This window comes from Symsagittifera roscoffensis, chromosome 4 (genome assembly GCF_963678635.1).
Source record: "Symsagittifera roscoffensis chromosome 4, txSymRosc1.1, whole genome shotgun sequence".
NCBI lineage: Eukaryota > Metazoa > Xenacoelomorpha > Acoela > Convolutidae > Symsagittifera > Symsagittifera roscoffensis.
In genome coordinates this window covers 75,452,265-75,470,966 of record NC_087065.1, presented here as the reverse complement: position 1 = coordinate 75,470,966, position 18,702 = coordinate 75,452,265, and the positions used below count along the sequence as shown (strand labels likewise).

At 38.1% G+C, this 18,702-nt stretch overlaps 1 protein-coding gene across 4 annotated transcripts in view; it reads left to right on the top strand.

Annotated features, from left to right (window-relative positions):
* Positions 1-17,592, top strand: part of LOC134845249 (uncharacterized) — a 32,182-nt gene extending 14,590 nt beyond the window's left edge. For 2 of the 4 annotated variants that reach the window (XM_063862175.1, XM_063862176.1), the window contains 15 exons: positions 1,776-2,026; positions 2,750-2,939; positions 5,104-5,253; positions 5,690-5,885; positions 7,532-7,893; positions 8,306-8,530; positions 8,884-8,977; positions 10,030-10,211; positions 10,664-11,045; positions 11,772-12,991; positions 13,472-13,962; positions 14,251-14,555; positions 14,821-15,215; positions 16,500-16,694; positions 16,979-17,592. In XM_063862175.1, the coding sequence (XP_063718245.1) occupies positions 1,776-2,026; positions 2,750-2,939; positions 5,104-5,253; positions 5,690-5,885; positions 7,532-7,893; positions 8,306-8,530; positions 8,884-8,977; positions 10,030-10,211; positions 10,664-11,045; positions 11,772-12,991; positions 13,472-13,962; positions 14,251-14,555; positions 14,821-15,215; positions 16,500-16,694; positions 16,979-17,240 (4,900 nt within the window). In that variant the 3' untranslated portion in view covers positions 17,241-17,592. Of the gene's footprint in view, positions 1-1,775; positions 2,027-2,749; positions 2,940-5,103; positions 5,254-5,689; positions 5,886-7,531; positions 7,894-8,305; positions 8,531-8,883; positions 8,978-10,029; positions 10,212-10,663; positions 11,046-11,771; positions 12,992-13,129; positions 13,423-13,471; positions 13,963-14,250; positions 14,556-14,820; positions 15,216-16,499; positions 16,695-16,978 lie in introns of all 4 variants that reach the window. The other 2 variants (XM_063862178.1, XM_063862177.1) reach the window with 2 other exon arrangements.
* The last annotated feature ends 1,110 nt before the right edge of the window (positions 17,593-18,702 follow it).

Below are 18,702 nucleotides of genomic sequence, written 5' to 3'. Positions count from 1 at the left end.
GCTTTGATTTGTTAGCAACTATTGTTCAGCATACATTGGCAAAATTTTTGGTCATTTTTAGTTGGTTAATCATTTGCTCCAAACAGTGATAAAAATTTTCAAATTTGGAAATTATTGAATATTTATATCTCAGATTTTTTAAATTACTTTTTTACTCTCGCATTTTACATCACAAGTATCTCAATTTTCAGTAGCTGGTTGAAATTTTTAAAGCAATTGTTTGGAGGATGAATGGTCAACTTTTTTTGGTTCAGTCCTTGTGTGAAGCTTTCCTTGGCTCCCAAATCGTTTTGCTAATATTTGTGATATGTTGTCCCAGTGGAGTAAAATGTGAAAGCCATCTTGTGGAGGAAAAAATGAAAGCCATTTGCATGTATTAAATGCATATATATTTTTTCCCACTGAAAATTTACTAAATTACCAAATTTTCAAGGCTGAGTTACTGTTGGCTAACCTAAATCAAAGGTGTTGCTTTTATCGATATATCGCAGCACTTAGTCCGTATAATGTCGTACTACCCGTACCCGATGAATTACCTTCATTATTTTTCAGCTCAGACGTTTTTTTGTTCTTATGATTTCGATTATCGCCTAATGCATGTTATACATGTAATTACTTCCCAAGCAAGTCTACTTAATGGAAACAACCTGATATCGCTGAAATCAAAGCTTGTTCGTTCTGTCGCAGCGGGAACTGGCACAGCAGACCGCGTTGTCTGTTCACGCGTCCGCAAACAGCCCCCAATTTCCCCCGCCGCGGGTAGATTCACTTTTTTCTTCACTGAGGAAAATAAAGTACGGTCGAATGTATTCTTAATCACGGCGGTTAGAAATCTTTGTATGGCACGTTCAACGGTCTCTATGTAATGCTTTTTTATTGGTCGACTGTCAACTGCGTATTTCTTTGAGGCAACTTGAGGCTTCGAGTTCTTTTAAGAACAGGGGTAAAATTATTGAACTCGAGAGCTTTTGAATAAGGTAATGGCACGGAACTACGGTATCAAAGCTAAAATGTAGTGTGTTTTGAGCAGAAAAATCATACAAATAGACGTAGCGAGGTGCATTTGAATTAGCAAGTTAAGACCGTATAAGAAGGGTATTAGTTGCCTTTTCTGCAGTTAGTATTTTGACAGCCAATTTTGCGGTGGTGTATCTTGCAGTTTTAGTTCCACCAACTTGAGAACCTGAAGTCTAAATGTCTACTACTTAATTGTTTATATTTTGATCAGTTTTAACCAGCAATGTAACCCAAAATAATCAGTTGTTATTCTAAATTACCCCAACACATGCTGTCCAACCCAATCCAAAACACCCTTACTAGTTGTGCCCAAGAAGCCATGGGCAGATTGTTAACCTCTCTTCACCATACCACAAACTAATTTTGAACATTCACCAAAAAAGTTTCCTTAATAATCTCGCGAACTGTTTGGTTTCATTAAGAAACAGTTGAAACCCTCAGAGCTCCAATGGAATGTGAAATAAATAAAGAAGATCCCGCCGATTTGAATTAATTCGATTGTGTCAAACTGGTTTTACTTACGAACTCGTTTGTTTTTTGACTTGACTTACTTTTAATTTCAAGTCTGTTATGACAATAATTTTCTGCCAATCCAATCGTTCCTTGAATTTCACAAACATGAAAAAACGCAACAAATCTAAATCGAAGGAGAGTTCATCCAGCTCCAAATCCAGATTCGAACGTGTATCCACATCTAGTGGTGCTAGTAATTCTAACAATAGTAACCACAGCTCATCCTCAAACAAAAGCTGTTTCAGCGCCAACCGCAACGCTACTCTACGCCAAACTCCGATTTCGATGTCCTCAGCTGGGGCCAACCAATCATCAATTCAATCTCTCTCATCTTCTGTCAACATAAACAACAACAATAATAGTACCAACCAGATGTTTGCTCCTCAACAACATCAGCCGCAGATTATGCAACCAATGATGCCTTACAGTGTGACTCACGCAAGTGCCTCAACCATGCAACAACAACATCAACAGCAGCAAAGTCAATTTGCAGCAGGTAAACAACAATTACTGCCCCTCGCATTCTTGTCTGCAGATTGTAAATGTAGCAACTTTTTCTACCCACAGTGGTAATACCTGCAATGCGCTATTGCTTCCCTTAAAAAACTTTTCAAAATACAATCACCTGAAACAAGATCAAAGTTTTCAGTTTTTGGGCAAGCAAAGGTCTGATGTCGCGTTTTAGGCTAAAACCTAACCCCCCCCCCCATTTTCAATTGTGAAAATTGACTGTGGTAGTTAAGTTTTATTCAACTCGAAAGTATACTAAAGAGTATCTGGGTTTTGGTGCAATCAGTTTTTAAAAGTCCATGAACGGCGTGAAGACTCTTTCACGCTTTAATTTGAATTTTTTTGCGGTTTGACTTGATTTCTTTCTAAGTTCAGTTCATTTCTTTTTGAAAAAGAGGGCTAACTCCACTATCGAACTGCAAAAGTGTCCAGAAAAACGTAATCGACTTCTAGAATGTGGATTTTAATGTCTAGATTTTCTAATTTCTCAATCCAGTTTTCCCAAGTTGAGGTAATTTATTTAAAAAATGTTCTTGAACTTCAAAGAGCTTTAACGCCAGAAATATATTTTTTTTTGAAATCCGAAACTTGAAGTTTTTTTCAAAAAACATGTCTAATTTTTTGTTTCCTTGCTTTCATTGATTCTTTTCGAACTGTCTGTTGGCTATGTTGAAAGAATTTTGTTTGATGTTGTGCGTTGTTGTTACAGGTCTGTTGCAGCCTGCAAGAGAAGCGAGTTCGTTACGAATGCATGTGTTGGAGATGAAAGGAGCGCCTAGCAAAAATAAACAGAAGATATTCTGCCAGATATTTGTCAACGCAGTCAAGCTAGGAGAGACTACGGCAAAGCCCAAGCTTGATATTCTGTTCTGGGGAGAGCTTTTCAACTTCACTCCTGAGTAAGCAAGCATTTTCATTTTTTTTTGCGTCAGTTTTGATTGTTCATGTTTCTAGAAATAATAAAAGAAGTGCATTTGTTTGTTTAAGTGTGAAGAAACCTTGTGAAAACATTTATGTTCCTGAATTTTCGTTTTTGTAGGAAAAGTTCTAAAAGTTGTTCACGCTCAAGTTTGATTTTAAGCGGTTTTGATTTTTGATTTCTTTTTAAGTTCAGTTCAGTTCAATTTCATTCTCTAAAGGAAGAAAAATTCAGCCCTCGAACGACTTCTGGCGATACTATCCAAACATAGCAAACATAGCATAGCCGATAGAAAATGAGACGGAAGGAGCTAAGTCGAAAAAATGGAAATGGTGAAAAAATAAATCTATTAAATTTTTTGATACTTTTTCTCATTGGCATTGATTAAAATTCATTTCCAAAGAAAGCATGCGAAGACAATTGATTATGAAGCTAGCATTGGAAGAAAACTTACCATGTGGTAACAAAGTCGACAATGCTTGAGCCGGCGCCCGTTGAGCCGAAAAAAATGTTCTCATCGTCCCCAGTCAAAACACAAAATTATAGAAAAAAATCGGAATTGGTTAATTTAATATTTTAAAAAAAGAACTGGTTTTTAAAATGCATATATGCTGAAATATATCGGTTTGTTGACGAAAGTACAGGTTTGGAGATGACAACCAATTCCACCAATGTCATCCTGTGAACAAATTTATATACGCCCCAAAAAATTCTGGTACTCGAGAGCAAAACCCTTGCTTATCGGAAGGGTAAAGTTTCATGATATTCGAACAGCTGTAAGGCATTTTTTTCGCAGAAAACCGAAAGTTGAAAGTTGAAGACACTTATAAAAGATCGTGATGATTTTTTTCTTTTTTTAAGAGTCGATACACGTCGTTCAGACTCTTGTGTAGTCGCGATGATTTTTTTCTTGTTTTTTTTCAGGAATTATAAGTTGTTCTAGAAATCCAAAGAGGGATCAATTGAGCTATCTCCCCCCCCCCCCCCCGTAATGACCAATTGAGCTATCTCACCCCCACGCAAAAACGGTAAAACGCTACAAAAAGACGTCAGCAAACGCAAGATGATGGTTGATATGTTCGTAGCACTCAATCAATTGGCCGATTGAAGTTTATTTTATATGAGTATCGAGAAAAATTTAGAAAAAGAAAAAAAATCAAATTTTATAAAATAAATTCGATTCTATAATTTTTTTGTAAGCTTTTGTTTGGGCGACCATTGCCTCATCAGAAAGCGAATTATCAGGGTTGATGCTCTAGCCTTGGATCTCGATATTAAGCATTGCTCTCCGCAGCACCTTAATATTGTGTGCAAAACACTTTTCATCCTTTGAGTACAGAAAAAAGTAGCTTTATTTGCATCAAATTTATTGATTCTTTTTCACTTTAATTGTAATTTTTGAGCTTTGATATTGTAAATTTTGGCCTTCCTCATTCGTTGGAGAATCTGTTTATGATTTCATATCATCCAAACTATTTTCAAGTGTTTATAAACATGTCTCAAGAACCTATTGAGCTTTATCCCCCCAAGCGAGAATGGGGGGGGGGGAGGAGATTGCTCAATTGATCCCCAAAGAGTTTCAAGGGCATCTATTTTTTTCTTCGAAATTCGAAAGGGGAGATTTTACGAAAAAAAAAACAAGCCAGTATTTACTCTTTTCCAACTGTCTGTTGGCTGTGTTTTTCCTGAAAAAAGTCGTACATTTTGTTCACGCCAAATTTGATCTTTTGCGGTTTGATTTTGTTTTCAAGTTCAGGTCAAATAAGCTTGCCAAAAGTGCGGCAAATTGTGCGCTCTTCAATTAAGAAAACGGAAATTACGCTGAAAACGGGAAAAATGGGTCCAACGGAATAAAAAAAATTACCTATTGAGCCAGTATGTGGGCTAGTTTAAAAAAAATTATTGTTAGGCACAAAATATTCTTGATTCCAGAGAGCTTCAAAGTGAATATATTTTTTGCGAATTTCGAAAGTTCCGAAAAGAAGTCAACTATTGGTCACTTTTCCAACTCTTTGTAGGCTATGTTTTTTAGTAATTGCTCCATTCGTCGGTATATTAATTTCTGATTTTTTATGTATATTCTTATATTTTCAGCTTCAATTTCTTTTTGCTCCTGTTTAAAAGGAAAATTATTTCATTAACAGCCAGTTGAGTAAAGTGAAGCCAATTGAGAAAATCCAGATCAAGATATTCAAAGAGTCGGAGAACCCGAAGAAGAAAAAGAAGGACAAGGAGACGGGTGGGAACCAGTTGGGATCGGTGGAGCTCAAACTCAAAGAGATCAGCGGCGACTGGTATGTTAAACACCACATATCTGAGATTAGTTCTCAATTTAAACCTAGCATTATCATCAGCATGAAAATATATTTTTTTGCTGCAAATACATTTCATTGAAAAGCCGTTCTTTTATGTTGTTATTCCGATTTCAATCCGCTTGTCTGGTTTTTTGTTTGATGTACTTCTCCAAACGTCATGTATAACACGATATAAATCTTCAGTGATGTAATAAGTTTTGACATATTTTTATCATCGCTGGGATTTTGCCTGCTTTGAGTAGTCAAGAATTTATAGCAAATGGTCGATGTTGTTCTTGAAGTTGAAGTGACTTGAATGAATTCCCAACTCAGATTCTTGCCTGATTGAGTAGTTATCTCATACCATTAGTATCTTTTAAAGTTTGACATGAATTGTGATCGAATTGGATTGACAATGATAATGACATGAGTTAAGGAACGAGACGTGGTACCCCGTGGATAATAGAGCGAAGAGTTGTGACCAGGACAACTGTACACTGAGGGTGAGGGCCGTCTACCACACAGTGTGGGTGTTGGACCAGAGGTGCTATGGAGAACTGCTAGACTTCCTCCGAGATGACTCACTCCTCCTCTACAGAGTGGTGGAAGAGGCCATCCTGCTTAAGGAGAAGGTACAGAATAAAGAGAAAAATGAATTTAGTTTTCCATAAATCATTATGAAAAGGCTTCGTGCAGAAAAAGGTTTACGTTTGCTTCCAATAGTTATAATGTGGTCGAACAGTTTTTTCCTTCAATTTTTATTGATTTGTTTGTTTTTTTTTGATAAAAAATTGGATTCAGTTTTAACACAAATCACAAAATAAAACAATCACTACAGAATAACCACTTATAATCAGATAAAATCAATGAACAGATGCAAAGTGTGCAAAAACTAAGTCATAATTTTCTGCTGGAATTGTATCGTATGTAAAACATTGGCTATAGACCCAGAATAGATGGCAGCTAATAGATGACGAAATCTCGGCAACTGTCAAAAAACCGATTTTTTTAACAAGAAAATTAAACGTCAATTCAGATGCAATTATTGAGTGAAACATTAAAAAATAGTTTTAATCAAAAATCCGGCTTTGAAAAAGATAGGATAGATTAAAAAAACGCTAAAAACGGATGCAAACCATGAAGGCAAAAAGCATTGATTGACTTGTCGAAAAATTCCAAAAGGATTCGAACTGTTGACGTATATTAACCGTATCAGGAAGGTTACTGAAATAACATTCAGTTATATACATAGAAAGAATGATTCAGCCTGAACTAAAGAAAACTTGTGCAAAATTTTCACAAACAACAAGTGTCCTAAATAAAGTTGTGGAACCGTAAGTGTTTTTATTGGAGAGTCTAAAGTTTCCTGTGTCAAACTGACCTTGAAACCTGCATCTCTGTTTCAGCGACAATCAGATAGGAGGCCTAGCGTCAGTCAGCTTTTTCTGTTTCCTTGCGTTCATTGAATCTTTTCTAACTGTCTGTTGGCTATGTTCTTATATTTTTGAGCTAATCCAGTTGTTATTCTGTCGTAAATGTTGTTGGGCTGCTAATTTGACTCACATATCATATTTATTACATCCCACACAATTTAAGTATAAGATTTAAGCAGTGTAAATTGCATTTGACCAAAACTTACATTGAGATTTTTTGATTAAATTTCACGCTGTCAAAAATTCAACTATCCATGGCGTACTCACAACAAAGAAAAAGGTAATCGAGACCTGTTCTCGATCGATTATTTTGTTCATTTTTTCGAAAAGAAAATCCTGAGAAAAGACTAAATTAATTCTTAGAGTAAGATTCTTAATACATAGATTTTTAAATTGAAATATATGCTGTGAATCAATGGAATCGCATAGCTGATAGAACGAATGACAGAAATTTTTTAGAGAAGGAAATGAGCGGAAATTAAGCCTAGTTTTGAAGAAATTAGCGTGAAAATTAGTCCATTTTGTGAGTTTAAAGGGCTGATACGCCGGAAATTTTCTGCTATCTGGACCTATCGTGAATAACGGCTTGTGAATCTGTTTAAATAATTTGAACGACTTTAGTTTTTGAAAGTGGATAGTAATTTAAGATTTCCCAGCGGAATAAAAAACTCGCCCATTGATCCAGTTATCTTAAGTTGGGTTAGTTTTATCAAAAAAGTGTATCATAAATTGTTCGTGAAATTCAGAGAGCTTTAACTGATATAATTTTTTCTTCGAAAGTTGAAAAATGTCAAAAACTTGCTTGTTCTTAACACTTACCCTACCTTCTGTTGGCTATGTTCTAGGAAGACTTCTCAACTTCTTTGATCCAAGTGCTACACTACTGTGACAAGATCGACGTCTTTTTCGCTGACGTGATCGAGCACGAACTAAAGAAAGAAAACAACCCAAGAATGGTGTTCCGAGGAAACTCGCTCGCAACCAAGTCCATGGAGGCCTATCTGAAGTTCATAGGGTCCGAGTACCTCAAGAACACGCTACAGGAGACAATTTTGGAAATCTACAGGAAGGATGAGTCCTATGAGATTGACTCCCAGAAGCTACCTGGATCCAATCCAGTAAAGATTGCGGAACAGCAAGAGAAGTTCAAGAGGTTGTGTGAACAGATTTGGGGTCTGATCCAGAGGTCTATCAGTGAGTTCCCATGGTAAGTGACTAACTTAGCGGCAATATAGCGGACTAATTCTGGTCGCTGTATTAATAGTAGAAAGTATGTTTAGATTTTTGGTCTTAATTAAAGTTATTGAGGTTGTGGCTTGATCATAGATGCTGATTGAAACTTTTGGTTTTGCATAAGTTAAACGTTGAACTCTTTTACCGTTTCCTTCACCACCGAAAAAAATCAGTTTTGTGGGTGAACCATTGATTTAAGTTTACAAGGTTTCGTATGAGAAGCAACTGTGTTTGGAAATGGGTTATTACCATGCCTGTCAAGTTTCAAGATTATAGGACTTTGTTAACATAGGTTTCATTTGGTAATAATTTGGCATGTGAGGAAAAGGTATTATAGCCATAAATTAACTATGTGACCGTGACGATAACAAGTGTGTATGTATAAGGGAGATGCAGCGGGTGTTTGCGAAGATCAAAGAGCGGCTGAAGAAGGAGTACACTGGGGAGGTGGTGGACAACATCATCACAGGCAGCATCTTCCTACGCTTTCTCTGCCCAGCTATCATGACCCCCAACTTATTCGCCCTCCATAACGCATACCCCCCAGACAACACAGTACGCACTCTGAAACTGGTAGCCAAACTACTTCAGGCACTCGCAAACAACTCCACGTAAGACCTACTGGCTACTACTACTTCTCTGGACAATATGATTTCGTTAATTTGTCGATCAAACCCAATGGTAGAATATCCACACTCACAGATGATTTAATCAGTTTAAAGATACGAATGCTCTGACTAGTAACCAATTCCTCCTTTTCAAATTTTGCTGGGTTGTGGTTAAAGAGATACCAAGATGCGGAGTTAGGTCGCATTTTTAATGATGGCTTAAATTCGTTTACAATTAAATTAAACTCAATGCTTAACCGTTAAATTAGTCCTTCACAAGGGTTCATAGTGTTCAATAGGGATCTGTCATACGTGCCATCGCAGGAGAAAGTTGTTAAAGAGATACTTTTTTGTAGACTGGGTGAGAAGGAGAGCTACATGACGTTCATGAATCCCTTCATGAATGAACAGTTCGCCAACATGCGCAAATTCCTCGACGACATATCAACTGTAAGTAATCGGTCCTCTCGAAATGACTCTCTATTTTAGCAAATTCTTCCCGGATCCAATTCTAAAGCACCGAAGATTTTACGAAATAAAATTCTGTAGTACAGAATATTGGGTTTTTCACTCCCCCACCTTTTAATTTCATTTTTTACCCTTGCAATAAGCAAGGGTATTGCAATCGGGTACCAGATTTTTTTTCCCGTAAACATCTTTGTCCACAGGATCTTCACTTCTAGAGGATCTTCACTTCTAGAGGATTTTTCATCTGACATGCTCAATTTCTGGAAAATTCAAATAAAAGTATCACGTAGCTAGTAATTAGTTCAAGTCGGTTTCACGTTGTAATTATCTGTTCAAAAAAATTTCTCAAATATTTTCGTGTTCTTGTTTTTCGTCTTAGTTTCTGTCGGCTCATTCTCGGTTTTTTAAACGCCATTTTTTATCTGGTGGGTTTTTATTGGTTAACTTTTTAAAGCATGGGTTTTGTTCCAATTTAAGCTTCACAAATTCGTAATTTCGCCATGTCTGATTTTGAGTTTTTTTCGTTTTTTCTAAATATTCAAACATTTCAGTTTATTTTATATCGACATAGTCAACTTATTTTGCGTAATTTTTAGGAAAAAAAAGTATATCCGTTTGGGATTGTGTTTCAGTTTGGATTGGTCGTGAAAACTTTAAAGTTAATGAAGTTTTTTATGACAACGATTTTTGTTTTCGGCTCAACAGGTTTCGACCCAAAGTTTGTCGCCTTTTTTGCCGCTCGGTAAATGATTTCCATTTTAAGGGCTGTTTATGGACTTCATCTGATTCAAATATGAAGATTTTGTAGCTGTAAATTTTCAACTTTTATCAAATTTGCTTTTTTCAAGTCTTTTTTCCGACATAATTTTTCGGAATTTTTTTTTACTTCTGTCTTTTTTTCATTCACTATTTTGCATTATTATGTGTTTTTTGTTTTGCATCGCAACTGTTGCGAAGCTCCTCTTCGCCTCTGTTTGAAGAACTGCTTTAGTCATATAGCAATGAAAGTTGTTATTGCGTTTGCTGTGTTGTAGAATACATCCGTGTATCCCTCCTCGCACTTGGACAGACAGAGAGAGCTGCTGCTACCATCGGCAGTGCCCAAGCAGCAGATAGACGTGGCCAAAGAATGTGCAATCATCTACCGCATGCTGCAGAAGATCAAAGACAACTACAACTCCTCATCCTCCTGTTCAGTCGCTACTGCAGTTTCAAGGTCAGCTCAGCAGTTAATTGAACTACTGCACTATATTCCAGTGATCTTTCGGCTCTTTAAGATTAAAGCCTCAAATAATTATGGACCAATATCAATTTAGGAAGCTCAGTTACTGTGTCAGTAGCACAGATAGCTCCGATCACATTTTTTTATACAATTTATTTGTTGTACCTTGCAGAGCAGTGCGAACTTTCATGCCTCTGCACTGATATGAGCAATTGTTTGGGTTCGAAATTTACCAACAAATATATCGATATAACTCCAGTAAAAATTTTAGATACTTTAATCACAAGTAGTTTTTAGTTAGGTGCTACTTCATTGCCAACCATTGAAAACTTTCTGGACGAACTCGAAATTTTCTATAAGAACACATTTGCCCTTTATACTGCAGTATGAAAGTTAGTTTTTATTGAACTGCTTTTGATTTCCTTACGTCCGAATTCGTGTTACAGGTCCAACAATATGTCCGGAGGAGGATCCATGGCATCGGCCAGTATAGCGTCCCCAGCTAAGAACGGTCGCAGTATGGCTCAGATAATTCAGACTCTGCAACAGAATTACTTGTATCCCCAGTCGCAGATGGCCGCTTTGCAGTTCCCTCAGCCGAATATAGCGTCTAGCATAAATTTACGGAGTATGAACCAATCGCCGCAGCCTATGATGCAGTATCATCAGCAGGCCATGCTAGCGGGTACAGTTCCGGCCAACTATGCGCCCCAGGGGATCAAAGTTTCATCTGCTGCCCCTGGAGGAGGCCAGTACCCAATGACTAGTCAATCGCAACTTCAGCAGCAGTATAATAACAATCACTTCGCTGCACAGCCTGTAAGACAGGTAAGCGAATGTGGTTCTTTTAACTGAAGTACTTTAATTATGCTTGTTTTGGCGCAAACTAACCAATTGTTTCTTTCGTTTTTTTTGGGCTAATTAGTTGAAAGTTATAGGGATTCCCAGCGGAATAAAAACACCTATTGATCGAGTTTTCTCTACTGGGTTTGTCTAATAAAAATGTGTCAATCGTAAAAGATTCTTGAAATCCAAAGAGCTTCAATCTGATGTTTTTTTCTTCGAAATTCTAAAATAATAAAATGATATAATAAAAATACCCTTGGCGATAAGCAAGGGTATTGCACTCTGGTACTAGACTTTTTTCCCGTAAATCCTGCATCCCTGGATCCTGCACTCATTCATCCACTAGGCCTTTCTGTTGCAATAGAGATATTTTGAGCCTGTTAGCATTTCAAACGTTTCTGGGGTTTCTGCTCAAACGGTTTTGGATTTTTTAACGCCTGTTAAGTTAAATTGGTAAATTTTTACTTTTTTTACAGATGGTAAATTTTTGCATTCTATTGTATTATTGTGTTTTGGTTTCTAGAGTAGAACTAGTTTTTTCGACTTTTCATAGGTTTTTCGACCATTTTTTCGAGTACTGCTTATTTTCAAAATTAGTTTTCAATTTTTTTGGTTTTTCTTGTTCATTGACTCTTTTCCAAGTTTCTTGGCTATGTCTAGAATTTTGTTGTGTTATAATTTGATTGTGTAATTGTCATATGTTAACAGTCGTCTGTGGATTCGCAAGTGCCGATGCGAGTGGAGCATCCGAATCAAAATCAGTTCACAGCCTCCCTCTATCCCCAATACCCGGGAACATCTCAACAACAGCTGCAACATCCGAACAGTGACCCCATGCGAATCAAAGCACCCACTGATGTTATGCACGTGGGGGCTAGCGGGGGACTTGAGAACACTTACTACAATCAACCAGGTGTCTTGTTACATAACAGCAGTCACCATGTAAACAGCACTCTGCCTAGATCCAACAAGCACTCCTCCCACACTAGTGTAAACCGAAGTCCCATGGGTGGCATTCCAGGCTTCTCGATGCCCCCTCCCCCAAACTACCCTCCACCCGCTCCTGGTGATTGCGGCGGCGTCGGTGGTGGGGAAGAAAACTACGAAAACATGGACGTAGTAAAGATGAGTAACAGAAAACAGAGTCATAACAGTCCCAAAAAGGGATCAGTGTCTTCGTCAGCCTCGTCCAATTTAACTCCGGTGTCCTCGGATCACCAGATTGCAAAACCAACAAGTCCTTTTCAGCCTGCGATGCCAGAACAAGCCCAGCGAGTCAGACTCAATCCGTCACAATCAAACAGTACAATTAACCTCCACAGTAATTCGAACAGTGATCAGTCGAGGCAGCAGCAGCGAATGCAGCAACAGCAGAATCAGGTGCCACCAAAGTCGAGACTCGGAATTAGTTCATTAAGTAATTTCAAGTCCCAGCAAATGACGCCAGGTAAAGCTCAATCGCCCAGTGGAGGCCTTTACGACGCAGCCGACCAACACTACAACATGTCGGGACAGGCACCTACAGCAAGTATAGAGCCTTCGTTTAAGGCAGTTTCAAGATCGGCAAACAGAACGCCGACTTCAGAAGTCGCATCGCTCGCAATGTCAGTTCAATATGCGAACAGTGAGACTATAAACGATACGAGAGGATCCAGAGACGAGGGCTTGGGCGGAAATACCCCTACGGCGAAGTCGCCTAGCACAGTACCTGTCCAAATAATTCCCGAGTCACGCAACTTCAGATCACACACTCCTACAGGAGGCGGCAATACGGAACAGAGGCAGACGTCCAGTCACGGAGATTTCATGACCCTAGCGAACCCCATTTACGATGTGTACAACTCGGACCCTAAGCAAAACCAAAATGGTCGGATTATGATCACGAACAACGAGGACCCACAGTCGTTGAGACGCACAGAGTCTGTCAGGTAAGATTCTTAATCAATGTCGAAATTTTAAGGGTACTTTTTCAGCGATTTGGCTCTTCCGGATAGAAACTATGCTAATAATTTAGATCACTGAGTTTGTTAACAACTGGATATATGCAATGTGTTGAGTGCTTTTAGTAGCGACGGTGCCATTAGTCAATTATCCGAAGTTGAAAGTAATATGATCCGTGTGCAAAGTGACTCTTCTTTTCCGTCTGAGTTCGACATAAATAATCAAACATGCACTCCTACAAATCGTCACCAGAAGAACCACAATGTCACTAGTGCTCATGCATCTTCTAACCACCACAAGAAACATCATCGACATCACAGAAGAAGACGCTTTTCGGCAGACTCCAATTCAGAAGCTAATCATCAGGAATCATCGGACAATAAACGTCGCCAAAGACGTCACGGAAAAACGGATACAAGTAAGCGATAAGAGCCTTGTTTTTACTAACTTTTTTTTCCATGTTTTAGAGTGAACACTAACGCTTGTTGTTGTGGCACGACGTGGAATCATAACCTGACTAATTGTGACCTTGAGAATAGTGCCAACTACGAAGAAATTCCCAACTTCAGTGACGGAGAGCACAATAGTAGGCCTAAATCATGCATAAATGGGGTCACTAACACATCCATGATCAGTTGTTCATCTAAAGGCCATAATCATCTCACTGTCACCCAGAAGTATGATCAAAATTGTTGTTGTAACGCTGAACATTTGAACAAAGATAACGATGAGAGATCGCCAGGTGTTAATTCAAACGACTCATCTGAAAGTTCCAACTCTGTTACCACTAAATCCAGTTCTATTGAACTATTGGGACATTATGCGGTCATGCACAGACCTGTAACCCACACACGATCATGCTCTGCTGCCATGAACATGTCTGTCGATCCGAGGGGCGACAGAGTGTCTTGTGATTGTATTTCACAAATTGCACAGACTAGTAAAGTATATTCGAAGTGTAAGTTGGCACTATGAGTGGCGATGGCTTTTGGTTCCAGCGAGTTGTCTGTTTGTTGCTTCACGTTTTGTCCCTGTGAAATAATAGCCAATTTATGCTTTCTGATTGATCAATGGTGACGGCTAGCATTTTTATGATTTCTGCGCTTTTGAATTTTTACAATCCAGAACTATCAGGGTTGAGTTTTGTGAATGTCCTCATTTGGTGGAAAAAGAAATCATGGTTTGCGATAAAAATAATACAAAATCTGTTTCTGATTTACTTATCTTATTGTTAGTTTTTTTCAAGCTGGAGAAGATGAAATCTGGCAGCGTAGTTCGGGTGTGACCAGAGGAGACGATGACAGTCCGACAACGATGGACACCCCAGATGAAATGTTGACAAACGAGTCGCTAGAAAATGTGTTTGTGCCCCAGAGCACCACCGACTGTCTCATGCCTTCGATGTCCTTCAAGAGGGGACTCAGCGGTGTTCTACAGCAGGGAAAGGCGACGAGTAGAGCTCCAGTGGCGGACCAGGAAGATTTGGAGAGTGTGGACGACAGAACTGCCCAGAATCAAAATGAAGACACCCATACGATACGAGATGACGATGTAATATGTGCTTTTACTTTAACCTGTTTTTAAGTCTATATGTGATTGTTGTTGTTACACCTAATATTTTTTTAATCAAAAAAAATCTTGTTTCTTTTTTGCGATGTTGTAAGCCGCTTTAGTAATTTGCGTATAAATATTTCTCGAAAATGTTTAATGAAACTCCTGAGGTAGCTTTCTCAAGGTATTTATCGGTCGTTTATCCTGGTAAAATAAAGCTGAATCAAACAACGAATTCATCGAATTGCAAGTTATTTCGTTTCAGTCTAATTGCAATACCTCACAACAATCGTTCCTTTCTACGCTAAATGCGAGCGACGTACCGGGTCTGCCGAACGATCTCGCCTCGGGTGGCGGGAGCAGCAGGGGTTTCGTTTCGTCCAACAACTCCCTAGCAACCATTTCGTCCATACCACAAAACAGCACCACCAGCAGTAGCTCCTCGACTACAGCAGCGGCCGAGTCGATCACAAATCCAAGGAGACGGTCGCAGTTGTATGGTAATAGACCACCAGCTGTGAAGTCGGTTGCAGAGTACGCGGCTGAAAATGCGGATCTGCAGAGCAGACTTACAGAGTTTGAGGAACGAGAGACGAGGTCCCAACAGGAACGGAAGTCTGCCGAGGCGAAGAATCAAGCCATACAGGAAGACAACTGCAGGTACGGTAGCAGGCTAAGAAAACCGCATTGAAAATATCCGAAATTTCTCTGCCCGAGATGCCGGGACAACTTTTCAGATTTTTTTCACATTTGATATTTATTTAGTCTTGTTTTAAGTAACGACAAAAAACGTTTTGCAGAAAAATAATCTAAAAGAAAAATTGTTAGAAAATAGCTAATACTTTTGTTACTGAGGTTTTTTAAGTGTTAATGAAAGAAGTGAGTCGATGAACATATTGAAAACTTTTATAGTTCGTTATTTTTTTTCAGGAAAACATATTGACGCTGAAATCTGATTTTTTTTGCGATTGAATTCTGATTTCTTTTTGAGTTTATTTCATTATCTTCGTAAAAATGTTTATCAAAAGGAAAGATGCAAACTCCACCATCGAACCGCAAAAGTGTAAAGGTCACGAAAAACGTGATTTACTTCTAATTTCGGAAGTGCGTTTGAATTTCAGATTTCCCAGCGGAATAAAAACTTATTGATCCAGTTTTCTCAAATTGAGTTAATTTTATCATCATGAATTGTTCTTGAAAATCAAAGAGCTTCAGGGTTATTTAGATTTTACTTGAAATTCAAAAGTTGAAGTTTTTCAAACAAAAAAGAAGTCATTTTTTTGTTGCTTTGCGTTCATTGATTCTTTTCCAGGTCTGTTTTTTATGGTTTAAGTTTATTAAAACTTTCCAACAGTCTGTTGGCTATGTTAATGATTACTCCGAGATTTTTCGCGATAAAAATATTAGATCATTACTGTGGCCAAATTGATTATGAGTTTAATTCAGGACTGAATTGAAACTTTGAAGCGATCAATGGCTGTTTATCAATTCAATGGGGACCAGCCTATTAGCATGTCCATGTGATGTAAAGGAGCGCAGTTCGAATATTTCACATTTTGTTTACTCAGTATTGCAATTTCGAACAGCGCGCACAGCCGAATTTTTAATGAGTCGAAAGTGAAAATTTAACTCCCCTTACAAATCAAGTGGTCGTCGAACTGTATTTGAAATTTGAGGCTAATTAGTTTTTCGTCTGATCCAATAAACGCTTACTCAATGTCCGATTGTCTGATATCGAGATGACCTGTTAGCTGGGTCGGTGTTTCCCTGCCTCTAGAAACGACCCCTTCACTAATTGAAGCCAATTGAAGCAATAAAGCCAATTTAAGCAATAAAGCCAATTGAAGCAATAAACGCATACTTATAGGCACACGTGTTAATTGCTACGCCCCCCCCCATTCAATAGTCGCTGTGTAACTGTGTAAGTGTCAACAATGTGTTTAGACTGAGTCAGGAGAATGTGGAATTGAAGGAGCAGTTGGACACTCTGACTGTGGAGTTGCAGGAGCGGATGAAGATGATAGCGAAGAAGGACGAGAAGATCAAGAAGCTACTAGTCAACAACCAGACACTCCTGGGGCATGTGAACAACCATGTCACGAACAACCAGAACGCCACCACCTGGGATCACAAGGCCAAGTGAGTAATCTGCTGCAAACTATTTCCTAAAGATTATTTCTACTGACACGAATTGAACGACTATTGAGATTGTTAAGGGTAAATATCTCGAATATCAGGAGTAAGCGAACTCTTCATTCAGTTGGTCATTCAATAAGTTTCAAGTTCGGTTTCAATCAGTTTAGTTTCATGTTTTCGAGACATTTTTCGTTCAGCAGTAAAGATATATTTTTTCTGATGTAAGAAAACAGAGCTTCGAACGATACCAGCGCGAAGAAACAAGTGATCAATCGTATTGTTTTCAGACCATCGCTAGGTCAAACCTCAAATAGCAATCAATTGAGCCAATCGGAAGCAGCAAATGAGACGAGTGCCTCTTCTGTAACCAACGGAAGTACGAGCTCTAATAGAGAATCGAGCGAAGGGGTCGTTTCTAGAGGCAGGGAAACACCGACCCAGACTAACAGGTCATCTCGATATCAGACAAACGGACATGGAGCAGGAGATGTTGTGAGAATATCCAAAACAAGTAACCCATTAGAACTGCAAAACTCGACGCCTCTATGAATCGAACTTAACTTAAATAATCTAAATTCGGACCCTGATGAACTATCATCCAACTATTAATTAATAACTCATAATGTTAATTTGATGCACAAAAACCAGTCCTCGTGTTTTGTGATACTTTGATCGATTTAGGCAGCACCGGTTGTGGCTAGTAGTTTGCAATTACATTTTAAAGTAGTTAGAATACATAGTTTTGTGATGTTTGGCAAATTGTTCTACAATTTCGTGTAGCCACAAAGAATCGAATTCTAATTGAGAAGTGATTTGCTTTAATTGTTAATACTTGGTGCTAAGCCATTGTATGTCAGCAAGTTTCTTCAATAGACCTTAATTTGTAAAGAGAATTAATCTATCTCCAAGTTAGGAGCGGCTACGGCAGAATGGATCAAATCCGCCTCCTCTCACGGTTGATCCTGCTTTGAGTAGTACCGGAAGTTGAAAAAAGCAATATTTTTAAACTTGCGAAAGCAAGTCTTGTAGTCGGGAACTGTATTCCCCGTTTACAACTTTTTTTTTACTAACTTTCATTTTGCTTTATTATTGAATCTTAATTTCCAAGTTCCTTTGCACTTGGCCTGGAGGTAACACCGTTGCCTTGTAGATTCAGGGGGACTTGAAACAGTAAAAAAATTTCTTAATAAATTTAATTTTTTTGAGGTTCAACTGATGTCTCCTCAAATATTGTCAGGTTTGTTTCCGCTCCATAAGTTTTGTTCCGTTGCTTATTTAAAATTCAAATGTTTTGCTTGGCATGTTTAACTAGAAATTTTTTTTTTGATAAAAACATATAATGAAAATGTACGGGATTGGGTTTATGATTTTTTATGGTTTAAGAAAACTATTCGGCCGAATCTTATATCAATCGAGAAAGCAGATTGTAAGAAGCCGCCGTGCATAAGCTATAATTAAATTGTCTTTGGGAAAATTCCACTTCAAAAATCTCCCTGTCTTAATGGAAAAACAATTAAGACGTTCAAAAATTATTAAACAGGTATCACCAGCTTTAACTGGGTCCCTAGTTTTTGATTGGTTGACCGTTTCTAAAATTTTTAATTTTTTTTTGCTAACTATCCTGCCAAATCTGGTATCAGCGATTTAATCAAAACAACGGTTTACTGAAAGCCTCTCTTTATAACTAGCTACGCTCAGTTTGTATCAGAAAAATGTTACGGCCTTTAAACAAGTCGAAGTTTTGAAGCTTCGACAGTTTTTTGCTAACATTTTGACTTTACGCGAAAACTACCGTGCACATTCTCAGGTTGTTTAATCGAGAAACCCGTTTTTGGGAATCTTCTTTGTTTAAGCGGCCACAATCTCTTTGCTGGAAAAAGTCATGGATTTTGGAAATCTTTTTGACCGTTTACTAGAACTTCTAACCGTTTTTTAAACTTTTTGATTTTTCTTAAAATACACAATCAAACTGAAATGAAAAAATCAACTGAAAGAACCGGTTTGATAATGA